General features: G+C 33.4%; 1 protein-coding gene across 2 annotated transcripts in view; it reads right to left on the reverse strand.

Moving 5' to 3' along the window:
* The window catches only part of HDX (highly divergent homeobox), a 189,621-nt gene that overhangs the window by 100,463 nt on the left and 73,047 nt on the right, over window positions 1-16,111 (reverse strand). For both annotated transcript variants that reach the window (XM_015127741.3, XM_015127740.3), the window contains one exon: window positions 13,610-13,663. In XM_015127741.3, the coding sequence (XP_014983227.1) occupies window positions 13,610-13,663 (54 nt within the window). The remainder of the gene's footprint in view (window positions 1-13,609; window positions 13,664-16,111) is intronic.

Raw genomic sequence — 16,111 nt, forward strand, 5'->3', positions numbered from 1 at the left:
TTTCCGCCTTTAAAAAGAAAGAAACACTGCCATTTGTGACAACAAAAGTAAACCTGGAGGACATTATGCTAAGTAAAATAAGGGCTGACACAGAAAGAAAAATACTGCATGATTTTACTTATATTTGGAATCTCACCAAGTCAAACACATAAAAGTAGAAAGTAGAACAGAAAGTAGAGCAATGGTTATTAGGGGTGGGGAATATGGGGGAAATGGGAAGATGGTCAAAAGGCATAAAGTTGCAGTTATGTAGGATAAATCAATATAGAGATCTAATGTATAGCATAGAGACAACAGTTAATCAAACTGTGCTGTATATTTTCAGGTGATTTCAGAGAGTAGATTTTAGGTGCTCTCCCCAAAATAACAAATGGTAACTATGTGAAGAGATAAATATGCTAATTGCTTAAGTGTAGTAATCATTTCATTGAGTATATCTATATCAAATCATCACATTATACACCTTAAATATATACAATTTTATTTTAAAAATAAAAATATTAAAAATAGAAGCTGAGAAAAGGTGAGTATGTTCTGGAAATCTGCTGTACAACATCATGCCTATAATTAACAATACTGTATTTTGCCCCTGATAATTTTTAAGATGGTAGCTTTTATGTTAAGTGTCCTTACCAGAATTTATAAAAAATATTAATGGAATATTTTACATATTATTTTTATCATAGTAATTATTTGAAATACAATATGTATTTTGCACCTACAGTACTTGTTAATTTGAAGACTAACTATTCATCACACAAACTTGATCTATATTACATTTCACAAGATTTACAGATGAAGAAGTAGATTCAAATACCTGGGTTCTCCAATAATCGAATTTAGGAATAGTTTTTAAGAGCTTTATTTAGGTTTAATTAACATACAATAAATTGCATATATTTAATCTGTACAATTAGATGTTTTGATATGTGTATGCACTAAAGAAACTATCACTAAATCAAGATAATGAACATAAACATCACGCCCCAACATTTTCTAATGCCTTCTGTTAATCAACTTTCCCCTTCCTTTTCTTCTGTCTCATCAGTCAATGAATGATTATGGTTACTAGTTTGCATTTTCAATAGTTCTATAGAGATGAAGGCAAGCAAGTACGTGCTCTCTTTTTAATCTGGTTTCCTTCACGTGTCATGATTATGTTGAGATTCATTCATGTTGTTGGGCCTATCAACAGTTCATTTTTTAAATTGTTGTGTAGTTTTTTCGTATATAGAAATGCATGATTTGTTCGTTTACCAGTTAATAAACAGTTGGTTTGTTTCCAGGTTTTGGTTATTATAAATAAAGTTGATATAAACATTTATGTGCAAGGCTTGGTATGGATATGTGCTATAAATTATCTTGGGTAAATACATATCAGTAAAATAGCTGGATGATAGGATGAGTGCATGTTTAACTCTTTTAGAAATTGTCAAACTGTTTTAAAGAGTGTTTTAACATTTCTGGCAGTCTCAGAGTTCCAATTCTTCCACATCCTTATCAACATTTGGTATGATCAGTCTTTAATTTTAGTCATTCTACTGTGTGTGCAGTTGCCTCAATGTGGTTTAAATTTACATTTCCCTTATGATTAATGGTATTAAGCACCCTTTCATCTGCTTATTTGCCATCTCTATATCTCCTTTGGTGAAGTGCCTTTCAGTTTTCAGGCCATTTTTTATCTGGTTTGTTCCCTTATCGAGTTTTTGAGTATTCTTTGTATATTCTAGAAACAGATCCTTTTATCAGATAGACCTTCTGTTATATGTTCTCTCTATCTGGGCTTGTCTTTTCATTTTCATAACCCTGTCTTTCTATAAAATAACTTCATTGCAGTACATTTGACATATAACACAATTTTCCCATTTCAAGGGTACAATTAAATTATTTTTAATAATTTTATTGAGTTGTACTAACATCACATATCAGTATTAGAACATTTTAATTTCCCCAATAATATCTCTCATGTTCATTTCCATTTACTTCACTTTCCCATCCCTAGCCCCAGAAACCTCTTGTCTACTTTCTGCCTCTATGAATTTGTATGTGTCTTTCAGGACATTTTACATAAATAGCATCATACAATATGTGATGTCTTGTATCTGGTTTCTGTCACATGATAGAAATCACATAGTATCTTTGAGGTTCATATATGACACAACATGTGTCAGTAGTTAACTGACAATAGGCTTTCCATAGACGTATTTTAACAGGTAAGGAAGTTCCACTCTATTCCAAGGAAACAGTGTCTTCAGAGAAGCAGGAGTTTTTTATTGTGATACATTCTAATTTATCAATTTGCTATTTTATGAATCATGCTTTTAATGTGAAATCTAAGTAATCTTTGCCTAGCCAAAAGTCACAATTTTTTCTCTATATTTTATTTTAGGTCTGTAAAATAACTGTAGTTCCTATGACTATGTCTATGATCCATTTTGAGTTGACTTTTTTTTATTTTTATTTTTTTTATTTTTATTTTTATTTTTTTTTTTTTGAGACGGAGTCTCACTCTGTCGCCCAGGCTGGAGTGCAGTGGCGCCATCTCTGCTCACTGCAAGTTCCGCCTCTGGGGTTCACGCCATTCTCCCGCCTCAGCCTCCCAAGTAGCTGGGACTACAGGTGCCCGCCACCACGCCTGGCTAATTTTTTGTATATATATATTTTTTTAGTAGATAAGGGGTTTCACTGTGTTAGCCAGGATGGTCTCCATCTCCTGACCTCATGATCCGCCCGCCTCGGCCTCCCAAAGTGCTGGGATTACAGGAGTGAGCCACCGCGCCCCGGTCCTAGTTAATTTTTATATATGGTGTGTGCTATGGACCAAAATTCATTTTTTGCATGTGGATATTCAATCATTATAAAACCATTTGTTGAAAAGACTACCCTGTTTCCACTGAATTGAATTCACAACTTTTAAAAACATAAGTTGTCTAACTCCGTATCCTGTTTCATTGATTTATTCATCTAACTCCAATAATACACTGTTTTTATTCCTATAGCATTGTAATAAGTTTTTAAAACATGCAGTGTTATCCTGTCAATTATATGTTTTTTCAAAGTTGTTTTGGCTATTTCCAAGTCATTTTAGTTACCATATAAGTTTTAAAAATCAGTTTGTAATTTTCTACAAAAAAGTGACCTGAAATTTTGATTAAAATTGTTCTAAATCTATAAATAATTGTGGAGAAAATGATAGTATATTAGAAATTTTGTCCCATGGAAAGAAAAGGCATATCTCTTCATTAAAATCCTTCTAATTTTTTTCACAAATATTTTATAGTTTTCAGGGCAGAGGTTTTGCATAGTTTTTGTCAGATTTATCCCTCAGTATTTCATATTTTATGTTATTTTCAAATGTGTTTTTAAAATTTCAATTTCTGATTATACATTGGTAGTTTATAAACTCACAATTGGTTTTTGTGTATTGAACATGTATCCTGTAATTTTGTTAATCTCACTTATTAGCCTTAGTAGCTTTTTAAGTTAAATAGCATGGGATTTTATACATAAATTATCATGTCTTCTGGAAATAAAGACACATTCATTTCTTCTCTTCTAGATTGGATACCTTAAATTTTTCTTGCATTGTCTAGAACCTCCAGTAAAATGTTGAATATAAATTGTAAAAGGGGACATCCATGACTTTTACTTGACATTAATGGGGAGGTATTCACTCTTTCACCATTAAGTATAATGTTAAGTACGTGGTTTTTATACATACATTCTACAAAGTTGAGAAAGGTCCATGTTTTTTTGCAATGAAAAGGACAATTAAAAAAAACTAGCTATATATTTAAATGGAAAAATAATAATTGCACATATTTGTGGGGTACATATCTATGTCTTGATACATTTCCTGTATAGTGATCAGATCAGTGTTATTATCATATCCATCCTTATTTGTTTTGTGAACATTCAGTATCCTTCTTTTAGCTATTTGATACTAATAACTAATAGTTAACCATAGTCATCGTACAGTAGTATAGAACACTAGAGCTTAGTCCTATTTACCTGTAATTTTGTCTCCTTTAACAAATCTCTTCATATCATCCCTTTCGTTTTACTATTTCCAGCCTCTAATATCTTCTGTACTACTTTGGCCTATATGAGATCACTTTTTTTTAGCTTTCAGATATGAGTGAGAATATGTAGTGTTTAACTTTCTGTTCCTGACATATTTTACTTAAAATAATGTCTTATAGTTCCATCAATGTTGACATGAATGACAAAATTTAATTCTTTCTTATGGTTTAATAGTATTCAATTGTATATATATACCACATTTTGCTTTAACCATTCATCTGTTGTTGTACACTTAAGTTGATTCCACATCTTGGCTATTGTGAATTAGTGCTGCAATAAACATATTGGTAGAGATGTCTCTTCTATGAAATGATTTCTTTTCTCTTGGATAAATACCCAGTAGTGGAATCGCTGGATCATATAGTAGTTTTACTTATATTTCTTTGAGAAACCTCCATGGTGTTCTCCATAGTGGTTGTACTAGTTTAAATTCCCACCAACTGTTTGTAAGAGAGCTCTTTTCTCTGCATCCTCACCAGCATTGGTGATTTTTTTTTTATCTCTTTGATAATTGCCATCCTAATAAAGTAAGGTGTTAATACATTGTGGTTTTGATTAGTATTTTCCTCATACTTAGTAATGTTGAACATTTTTCATACACTTGTTGACAATTTCTTTCTCCCTCTTTCTGTCTTTCTTCTCGTTTTCTCTTCTTTTTCTAAATTTAACTTTACGTTTAAACCTTTATTTTTGGTTAAGAATACCTGTGCACATTTGCTATTTAGGAAAGTTACATATCTTAGGGGTTTAGAGTACACATTATTTTGTCACTCAGGCAATAAGCATAGTACATGATAGGTAGATTGTTTATCCTCACCCTCCTCCCACCATCCACCCTCAAGTTGGTACTATTGTCTGTTATCCCTTCTTTTTGTCCATATATACTTCATGTTTAGTTTTCACTTATAAGGAGGCTGTGTGGTATTGTTTTCTGTTCCTACGTTAGTTCACTTAAGATAATGGCCTCCACCTCCATCCATATTGCCTCTTTTTTATGACCACGTAGTATTTGATGGTGTATATGTACCACATTTTTAAAATTTAGTCAACCATTGATGGGCACTTATGGTTGATTTCATGTCTTTGCTATTGTGAATAGTGCTGTAATGAACATACACATGCATGTGTCCTTACAGTAAAATGATGTACATTCCTTTGGTTATATACTAAATAATGAGATTGCTGAGTCAAATGATAATTCTGTTTTAAGTTCGTTTAGAAATCGCCAAACTGCTTTCCACAATGGCTGCACTAATAGACACTCCCACTAGCAGTGTATAAGTGTTCCCATTTCTACACAACCTCTCCAGCATCTGTTTTGTTTTGATTTTTAAATAATGGCTATTCTGACTGGTGTGAGATATCTTGTTGTGATTTTGATTTTCATTTCTCTAATGATTATGAGCATTTTCATATGCACGTTAGCTATTTGTATATATTCTTTGCGAAAGTTACTGTTCATATCCTTTGCCCACTTTTTAATGGGGTTGTTTTTTGCTTATAAACTTGTTTAAGTTCCTTATAGTCTCTTGACATTTAGATCTCTGTTGGATACATAGTTTGCAAATATTTTCTCCCATTCTGTAAGTTGTCTGTTTACTCTATTGAAAGTTCCTTTTGCTGTGCCGAAGCTCTTTAGTTTAATTTGGTCCCATTTGTTAATTTTTGGTTTTATTATTCTTGCTTTTGGCATTTTCATCATGAAGTCTTTGCTCAGTCTTACGTACAGAATGATATTTCCCGTGTTATCTTTCAAGGTTTTTATAGTTCTAGGTTTTATATGTAAGTGTTTAATCCATCTTGAGTTGATTTTTTAAATATTGTATAAGGAAGGGTTCCAGTTTTAATCTTCTACATGTGACTAGCCAGTTATTCCAGCATCATCTATTGAATGTGGAATCTGTTTCTCATGGCTTGTTTTTGCCAACTTTGTCGAAGATCAGATGGTTGTAGGTATGCAGTCTTATTTCTGGGCTCTCTATTCTGTTCCATTGGTCTATGTGTCTGTTTTTGTACCAGTACCATGCTAGTTTGCTTACTATAGTCTTCTAGTATAATTTGAAGTCGAGTAATGTGATGCCTCTGGCTTAGTTATTTTTGCTTAGGATTGCTTTGGCTACTTGGGATCATTTTTGATTCCATACAAATTTTTAAACAGATTTTTCTAATTTTGTGAAGAATGTCATAGGTTTGATCAGAATAGCATTGAATCTGTGGATTGCTTTGGGCAGATGGTCATTTTAACAATATTGATTCTTCCTATCCATGAACATGGAATGTTTTTCCATTTATTTGTGTCGTATTTGATTTCCTACAGCTGTGATTTGTAATTCTCATTGTAGAGATATTTCACCCCTCTTGTTAGCTGTATTCTTAGGTATTTTATATTTTGTGGCTAATGTGAATGGGATTGTGTTCCTGATTTGGCTCTCAGCTTGGATGGTGTTTTTGTGTAGAAATGTTATTGAATTTTGTACACTACTTTTGTATCCTGTATTCTGCTTACATTACTTATCAGATAAAGTAGCTTTTGGGCAGAGACTATGGGGTTCTTTAGGTATAGAACCACATCATCTGCAAACAGAGGTAGTTTGACTTTCTCTCTTCCTACTTGGATGCCTTTTATTTCTTTCTGTTTCCTGGTTGCTCTGGCCAGGACTTCTAGCACTATGTTGAATAGGAGTGGTGGGAGGTATTCTTGTGTTGCTCTGGTTTTCAAGGGGAATGCTTCCAGCTTTTGCCCAATCAGCATAATGTCAGCATAACTGTTGGCCATTTTTTTGTCTTCTTTGAGAAATGTCTTTTCAGATAATTTGTTCCTTTAAAAATTTGATTTTTTTTTTTTTTGTTGAGATGTTGCAGCTTTTAAAAATATTCTGGATATTAATCTGCTGTTGGGTGAGAAGTTTGCAAATATTTTTCCCATTCTTTAGGTTGTCCTTTAACTCTGTTGTTTTCCTTGCTATGCAGAAACGTTTTAGTAAGCCGATTTGTTTATTTTGTCTTTTGTTGCCTGTGCCTTTGAGGTGTTATTGATAAAATGTTTTCCTACACCTGCTGTTTGTTCTATTTGTTGAGAAAATGCCCTGAAGCACATTACCTATGTTTCTTTCTAGTAACTTTGTAGTTTGAGGTCTCTCATTTAGGTATTTGATCCATTTTTAGTTGATTTTTATTTTTTTGTGTAAGAGGAGGTCTAATTTCATTCTTCTGCAGGTGGATATCCAGTTTTTCCATTACCATTTATAGAAGGCTTTCTTTTCCCAATGAGTGTTCTTGGCACCTTTGTCAAAAATCATCTGACTGTAAGTATGTGAATTAATTTGCATGTTCTCTCCTCTGTTTTAAGGTTCTATATGTTCGTTTTTATATCAGAACCATGCTGTTGTGGTGACTACAGCTTTGTAGCATATTTTGAAGTTTGGTAGTGTGATGCCTCCTGCATTGTTCTTTTTACTCAGTATTGCTTTGGCTATTCTGGCTCTTCCTTGGTTCCATATAAATTTTAGGATTATTTTCTCTATTTCCATAAAACATTTAATTGGTACTTTGATAAATATTTTATTGAATCTGTAGATTGCTGTGGGCAATATAGTCATTTTAATAATATTAATTCTTCCAGTCCATGGGCTTGGAATGTGCTTCTATTTATTTTTGTACACTTCAGTTCCTTCTATCAGTGTTTTATTTTTTTAAATGAAGGTCTTTCAACTCATTGATTAAATTTATTTCAAGGTATTTTATTTCTTTCAGTTATTGTAAATAGCATTGTCTTCTTCCTTCTCATCCTGTTTGTTATGTATAAAAATGCTACTGAATATGTATGTTGATGTTGTATCCTGCAACTTTACTGAATTTGCTTATCAGTTTTGAGAGTTTTGTGTTTGAGTCTTTAAGTTTTTCTATGTATAAGATCACATTGTCTATTAAAAACAGATAATTTTAATTTGTCCTTTCTAATTTGGATGCCCTTTTGTTTTTAATTTTACCTAGTCACTGTGGCCAAGACTTTTAGTACTACGCTGAATAGAATTGATAAAAGTGGGAATCCTTGTTTTGTTCCAATTCTTAGAAGAAAGGCTTTCACCTTTTTTCCATTCAGTATTATTTAGGCTGTGGATTTTTCATAAATGGCCTTAATTGTGTTGAAGCATTTTCTTCTATATTTAATTTATCAAGAATTCAAATAGGTAATGGATGTTGAATTTTATGAAATGCTTTTTCTTCGTCTGTTGAGATAATGTTTTCTTCTTCATTCTATTCATGTGATGTATCATGTTTACTGATTGTGTATGTTAAACCATTCTTGCTTTCCTGGAATAAATCTCATTTGATCATGGCATATTTTTTGATATATTATTGGATTATTTTTGCTAGTTTTTTATTGAGGATTTTTGCATCTATGTTCTTTAGTGATATTGGCCTGTTGTTTTCTTTTTCGGTTGTATCATTATACGCTTTTGATATCAGGGTTACGCAGGCCACATAGAATGTGATAGGAAGAGTTCTCTCCACTTTGATGTTTTGGTATAGTTTGAGGATAACTGGTAATAATTCTTCTTTAAAGGTGTTGTAGAATTCAGTGATGCAGCCATTCAATCCTGGAATTTTTTTTTGTTGGAAAACTTTTTATTATTAACTGAATCTTGTTATTTTTATTTGTCCCTTCAGGTTTTCTATATCTTCTTTGTTCAATGTTAGTAAGTCATATGTGTCCAGGAATTTATTCATTTCTTTCAGGTTTTCTATTTTTTAGGCACGTTGCTGTTCATAGTAGTTTTAATGATCCTTTTTATTTCTGTGGTATCCAGTATGACATCCCCTTTTGCATTTCTGATTTTATTTCCTTGGGTCTTCACTATTTCTTTCTTAGTCTAGTTAAGGATTTGTCAATTTTGTTTATTTTTTCATAAAACTTTTTGTTTCATTGATATTTTATATATTTTTCACTTTCCATTTCATTTAGTTCTCTGATCTTTATTATTTCTTTCCTTCTACTAATTTTGGATTTGGCTTGTTCTTGATTTTCTACTTACTTAAGAAAAATGCATTTTAACGTGATTATTTGAATTTTTTCTAGTTTTTGATGTAGACATTTATTGCTATTACCTTGGCTTTAATACTGCTTTTGCTGTTACCCATAGGTTTTGGTATGTTGTGTTTCTATTTTCATTTGTTTCAAGAAATTTTAAAATTGTATTCTTATTTTCTCCCTTCACCCATTAGTCATTCAAGAGCATGTTGTTTATTTTCTATGTATCTGTATAGCTTCAAATGTTTCTCTATTATTGATGCCTAGTGTTAGTCCACTGTGGTCAGATAAGATATTTGATATGACTTTAACTTTTAAAAACGTGTTGAGACTTGTCTTGTGTCCTAACCTATAGTCAGTCCTGGCGAATGCACCATGTGCTGATTAATGTGTATTCTGCAGCTGTTGGATGAAAATATTTTGTAAATGTTTTTTTCTGCTTTTGTTTGTTTGTTTGTTTGTTTGTCTATGGTACAGTTTAAATGCACTGTGAGTTTTTGTTGTTGTTTTTGTTGTTGCTGTTGTTATTTATCTTTCTAGAAGATCTGTCCAATGCTGAGTGTGAGATATTGTAGTTCTCAACATTTATTGTATTACAGTGTATCTATCCTTTTAGATCTAGTAATAATTGCTCTATGTGGGTCCTCCAGTACTGGATGCATATATATTTATCCAACTATATGCTGTCTACATAAATTCACCTCACCTGTAGAGACATGCATAGAATGAAAGTTAAAAGAAGGAAAATGATTTCCATGCAAATAGAAACCAGTAGCAATGGCCGGGCGCGGTGGCTCAAGCCTGTAATCCCAGCACTTTGGGAGGCCGAGACGGGCGGATCACGAGGTCAGGAGATCGAGACCATCCTGGCTAACACAGTGAAACCCCGTCTCTACTAAAAATACAAAAAATTAGCCGGGCGTGGTGGCGGCGCCTGTAGTCCCAGCTACGCGGGAGGCTGAGGCAGGAGAATGGCGGGAACCCGGGAGGTGGAGCTTGCAGTGAGCCGAGATGGCGCCACTGCACTCCAGCCTGGGCGACAGAGCGAGACTCCGCCTCAAAAAAAAAAAAAAAAAAAAAAAGAAACCAGTAGCAAGTATGAGTACCTATATCTATATTGGGTAAAACAGACTTCAGTAAAAAGCTGTAAGAAGAGACAAAGGCAAACATTATGTAGTAAAGGTAACAATTTAATTCAATGAGCAATCTTCGATTGTTTCCTGTTTACTTTTGTCACTACCATAGGAGACTTTTTTCTTTTAAGAAACAGGACCTTGCTATGTTGCCCAGTCTGGACTTGAACTACTGGGATTAAGCAATCCTCCCATCTCAGCCTCCCAAGTAGCTGGGACTACAAGCACACACAATCATGCTTGGCTTTTAAAAAAAAATTTGCAGGCAGTCACCCACTTATGTTTAGCATGCAAGTCCTGGCCTACTTTTATCGGCTATGGTTCCAATAATAGTTCAACTTTCATAACTTTTGTGGTATTATTGTCATCTGCTTGATTTATCTAGTTCCACTGGAGCTTCCAGTAATCCCTACTGGTGCCACCTAAGAGGAGAGAAAGAGCTCATCTAGACCAGGAACTTGTGAGGAGATACCTACCCCCGTTGGTGTTGCGCAACAGACTAATGTCCTTCAGTGGAAAATGGAAACTCCATTCTTCAGGAATACATAGCACACTTTCTGGACTAGTTGCTCATTGTGGCTTGGTCCCTCTTCTTGTTGACAATAAGCCACTTGTATGTCTAGGTAGAAGAAGTAATTATCTTGCTTACAGGAGTCAAGAGACTAAGCTACTCTTTGTGTCAATATCTTCCTTGTTATTATTGCCTGGTGTCTCCTGATTAGGGAGAGAATATCCTGGTCTAGCGGGAAAGGAGTGTAATTCTCCTGGCTGCTTATTGTCAACAAAACTTCCAGTTAATCTTCTTTGTCAAAGTTGCCAGACTCACTTCATGTTGTTCCTGACATGCCTGCTCCAACTGGTGGCAGATGGGGATGGGGAATGAGCTTACCAAAGCTTTCTTGTGTTGCTAAGGTGGGGGACATGAGGTTCCTGGTTTGGATGGCCTTTTAGTGTTAAATGGGGGGACCAAAACACCCTATAGGTCCTGTAATTCCTGGAATCCCTAAAGGGGCACTTTATTTTTTCATCCCTTCAGAATTCTCCTTTGGTAGCCTCTTACATTATTTTCATGGTTTATAGTTCTACTTTTTGGGGAAGAAAATGGATAAAGGAATATAGACAAACTTGGCCAATACTGAAGTCCTAGCTTCATTTTTATTTATCCTATCCATTATAAAATAACTTGAGTTATCCTGCTTTTTGTTTCTTATTTTTCTAATTTCAACTCTTATTATAGATTAAAGTGTATGTGTGCATGGGTAAACTGAATAATGGTGAGGCTTCAGGTCCCAGTGATCCCACATCCAGCTCATAAGCCCGGTACCTAACAGGTGGTTCTTAAGCCCACACCCCCTCTCTCCCTCCCATATCTAGTGAGTCCCAGTGTCTATTGTTCTTATCTTTATGATCATGTGTATTCAATGTTTAGTTCCCACTTAAATGTGAGACCATGCAGTATCTGGTTTTCTGTTCTGGCATTAGGTCATTTAGGAAAATAGCCTCCAGCTGCATGTATGTTGCTACAAAAGACATGATTTTATTCATTTTTATGACTGCACAGTATTCCATGGTGTATATGTACTATATATACTTCAATGCTGATGGGCACTTAGGTTGATTTTATGACCTTGTTATTGTGAATGGCACTGTAATGAATATATGTCTGCATGTGCCTTTATGATAGAGTGAATAATTTTCCTTCGGGTATATACCCAGTAGAGGCATTGCTGGGTCAAATGGTAGTTATATTTTAAGTTCTTTGAGAAATCTCCAAGTTGCTTTCCACAGTGGCTAAACTAGTTTGCATTCCCAGCAACAGTGTATTTGATTTTCTCCAATGACTGAGGAGAATCAGTTGTGTTTCTTTTTGTTTTGTTTTGTTTTTTGTTTTGCCTTTTTAATTATTGCTATTCTGACTGGTGAGAGATGGTATCTCATTGTGGTTTTGGTTTGCATTTCTCTGATGACTGGTGACATTCAATGTTTTTTTCATGTTTGTTGGCCTCTTGTATATCTTCTTTTGAAAAGTGCCTGTTCATTTTTAGTTTAGTCTTTTGCCCATTTTAGTTAGATTGCTTTTTAGCTTCTTGATTTGTTTAAGTTCCATGTAGATTCTGGCTGTTAGACCTTTATCAGATGCATATTTTACAAATATTCTCTCCCATTCTGTAGGCTGTCTTTTTACTCTGTTGGTAATTTTTTTTTGTTGTGCAGAAGCTCAAATTTAATTAGGACCCATTTATCTTTTTTGGTTTTGTTGTGATTGTTTTTGGTGAGTTAGCCATAAATTATTTGCCAAAGCCCATGTTGAGCAGGGTATTCCCTAGGTTTTCTTCTAGGATTTTTATAGTTTTCAGTCTTACATTTAAATATTTAATCCATCTTGAGTTAATTTTCATATGAGAGATAGGGGTTCAGTATCATTCTTCTGCACATGGCTAGCTAGTTATTCCAGCACCACGTATTGAACGAGGAGTCATTTCCCTATTTATTATTTCTGTTGATTTTGTCAAAGATCAGATGGTTGTAAGGTGTGCAGCTTTATTTCCAGGTGCTTTATTCTGTTCTACTGGTCTATGTGTCTGTTTTAGTATCAGTACCATGCTGTGTTCATTACTGTAGCCTCATAGTACAGTTTGAAGTCAGGCAATGTGATATCTCCTGTTTTGTTCTTTTTGCTTGGGATTGCTTTGGATCATTTGTCTTTCTAAAAGTCTATTCATGTATCTTTTATGATTAAAGCCTTTTAATGGTTTCCTATCTAGGGACCAGTCACATCAAAATCTCCTGGGATATTTGCCAAAATGCAGATTTATTGGTCTTACATACAAAAAATGAATGAGATTCTTCGAGAAAGCACAATTTTACTGAAGTTCTGTTATAATAAGATTTAAAAATTTATAGCAGTTGTATCAGAAAGCTAGAGTACAAAATAAGATTGGTAAACATTAATTACTCATCATTTCTAAATACTGACTTGCACTAAAAGGAAACAGTAAAGTAAATTATGCATTACTGATTGAGATATTTTATATTAATTATGATTCAATTGTCTGATCAAATTAATTGGGTTGATTAGATGTAGAAAAAATCATATTTTAATAATTATTTTGGAGTCACTTTTAAAACTGAGAAAACTGCCCATGGATTATATGGTGTGCTGATTATTACATTATAATTAAGATTACATTTGCAGTATATGTAAATATTACTATCTTGAAATATGTCCTTTGAGACAATGTAGTGCTATCAAGGTTCAGTTTTGCCAGCTTTACAAATATGATGGCAATTTTCTCAATGGCATTCTTACTAACAGCACAAGGGGAAACCCATTTGCTGCTTTAAATGAAAGATTACTTACTGCTCTTTTTCTAGAACACCCTGTAATCCAAGGCACAGTAAGGTTTCCTGAAATCTGTGAAAACAACAAATGGAATCTCAGTAAGCTATTTATTGACAGTACTTGGAATGTTGATCAATACCAAAGATTTCACACACTATTTCAAGATAAATCTGCATTCAGAACATATTCCCCATGTGTAAAATGTTGTTTCCTTATTGAACTCAACATATTTAAAGGGTCCTTCTTGGTGAAAAAAATTGAGAAGTGGTGCAGACTTCTGGGAATTCAAAAAAAAAAAGGTTCTAAGGCATCGTTGGGGGGCCTACGATTGTTGGGACTCTGTTGCAAATTTAAAATCTATAGATAATACAATTGTTATAATAAAAATTCAATCCTTTTAGAAGCGAAGAAGTTACAAGAAGTTTAGAATACAGTAGTCCCCCTGTATCCACAGATGGTATACTCCGAGACACCCAGTGGATGTCTGAAACTGCAGAGTGTATTGAACTCTATATATACTATATTTATTCTTATGCATACATGCTTATGAAAAAGTTGAATTATAAATTATATAAGAAATGAACAATAATAATAAAATAAAAGTATTGACAAAATACTGTAATAATAGTTACGTGAATGTGTCCTTTCTCGAAATATCTTATTGTACTTTTGCAAGTTACTGAAACCATGAAAAACAAAACCATAGATAAGGGAGGACTACTGTAGTCACATCTTAAATAGGGCTTTACCACAAAGCAAGAGATGACTTCATAATCAATGACGTGCACTATAAACTACTTAAACACATTACCTGTATTTACTTTGTAAACTCAGCACTGACTAATGGATTTATTGCTACATGTGTTTTCTTAATACAAATCTTAGACCTACAGTATAAATGACTGAAACAATGTTTCTCCAATAGTGGCCTCAATAGAAGTCTATTCACTGTGCTCTACACTCTTTTTTGCAAAATGGTGAATTGTATATTTTAATAAGCCCATTTGTTTAATGAAATATTCTCTTTGCATAAATAATGTACTACTGTAAAAGGGAGAAAAAGCAAACCTTTCATCATTACTATCTATACAACAAATCTTTCTAGATAAAAATGTGTTTGATAAAATTTATTCTTTTTGAATTATGTTCCAGTGTCTAGTTTTGGTAGTGAAGTTTAGCAATGTTGCAATCTTGAGGAGGTATTTCTTGCATATTATGCAAGTATTTTATACTCGAGCAAATACTTTCTGATAATTTCCCAGAAATGGTGAAATATGTTGACCTTTACTAATGGGGCAGGGTATTGTGGTAGTTATGGATATATTCAAGTTCAATACATTCTTGTCTACCTAAGTAGTTGAGTACTCACACCCAAAATTGAAATAATGTTCCTACAAATCCTATTCAACAGTATGGTAGTCCCTTTTTAAGTAGAAACCACTAAGACAAATGGCCAGTAACACCTTATTACCTCAGCATTGCTACACAGGTAGACAGATGCTACTCTAGTGGGATTTTAGGGAGCATTTACAAAGACAAAGGTAGTCTGTTAGCTGTGGTTCAGGTTAGCCTGGACTTAACTATGCTTTATCACAGGACACACAAGAATTGGGGTGTACCTCTCACTTGCTCTTTCCTTCCCTTTGAAACAGATGCCTCCTAAGAGACTGACAAGGCAATTCAGCCTCAGTAGGTCATGGAAGTGAGAACAAGGCATTTGATAAAATATTTAATGTTTTTCATAAATTATAAGCAGTAATGACCTAAATAGTATTATGCCTATTGACAAAGAGTGATATCAATGTAAATAGTAAATTAATATTCTCAGTTATTCAAACTTCAGGTAAGCTGTTACTGCTCCTGGCCACCAGACCTGCCATTTTACTTTGAGTTACAAGTATACCAAAATGCAAGGAATAAGTTAAACATGATATAAGCTCCAAATAATACTTTTAAGGAAAAATAAAAATATTTCACTCAAGATAAAATACTATTACAGTAAAATGGCAATTAACTGGAATGCTAGGGGTTAATGAGAAGGTGTGAATAATTAATTTTTAATGATGAACTGAAGGTGATAAAAAATTTATTCTTAAAAATTATTCAAAATATATTTTTTCTTTTTATCCCACCAATGTGTACTAGGGTTTGAAAATTCATTGTTAGCCTCAGTAAGGGAAATAAATCTGCTTAAATAATACCATATAATCTAGAAAAAATATAGATACCAAGTGTTTTGGATTATCTATTCACATATTATTTTCCATTGTAAAATAATTCAAAATTGACCATACAGAATTTCTAGAAAATATATGATAAACCAAATGAATTACAAACAAAACAAAACTTTAAACCTAAAAAATTACATGTGAAATAATAAAGAGGATACAATAAACATTGTAATAGAATTTATATAAACACTGACTATACATTTGAGAAATGTAAAATGTGGTTTTCTGCTTAAGTCAATTGTGTGTAAGGAAGAAAATACAAAACTCCTATGAGCACATAGTATGCAAA

Source organism: Macaca mulatta, chromosome X (assembly GCF_049350105.2).
Source record: "Macaca mulatta isolate MMU2019108-1 chromosome X, T2T-MMU8v2.0, whole genome shotgun sequence".
NCBI lineage: Eukaryota > Metazoa > Chordata > Mammalia > Primates > Cercopithecidae > Macaca > Macaca mulatta.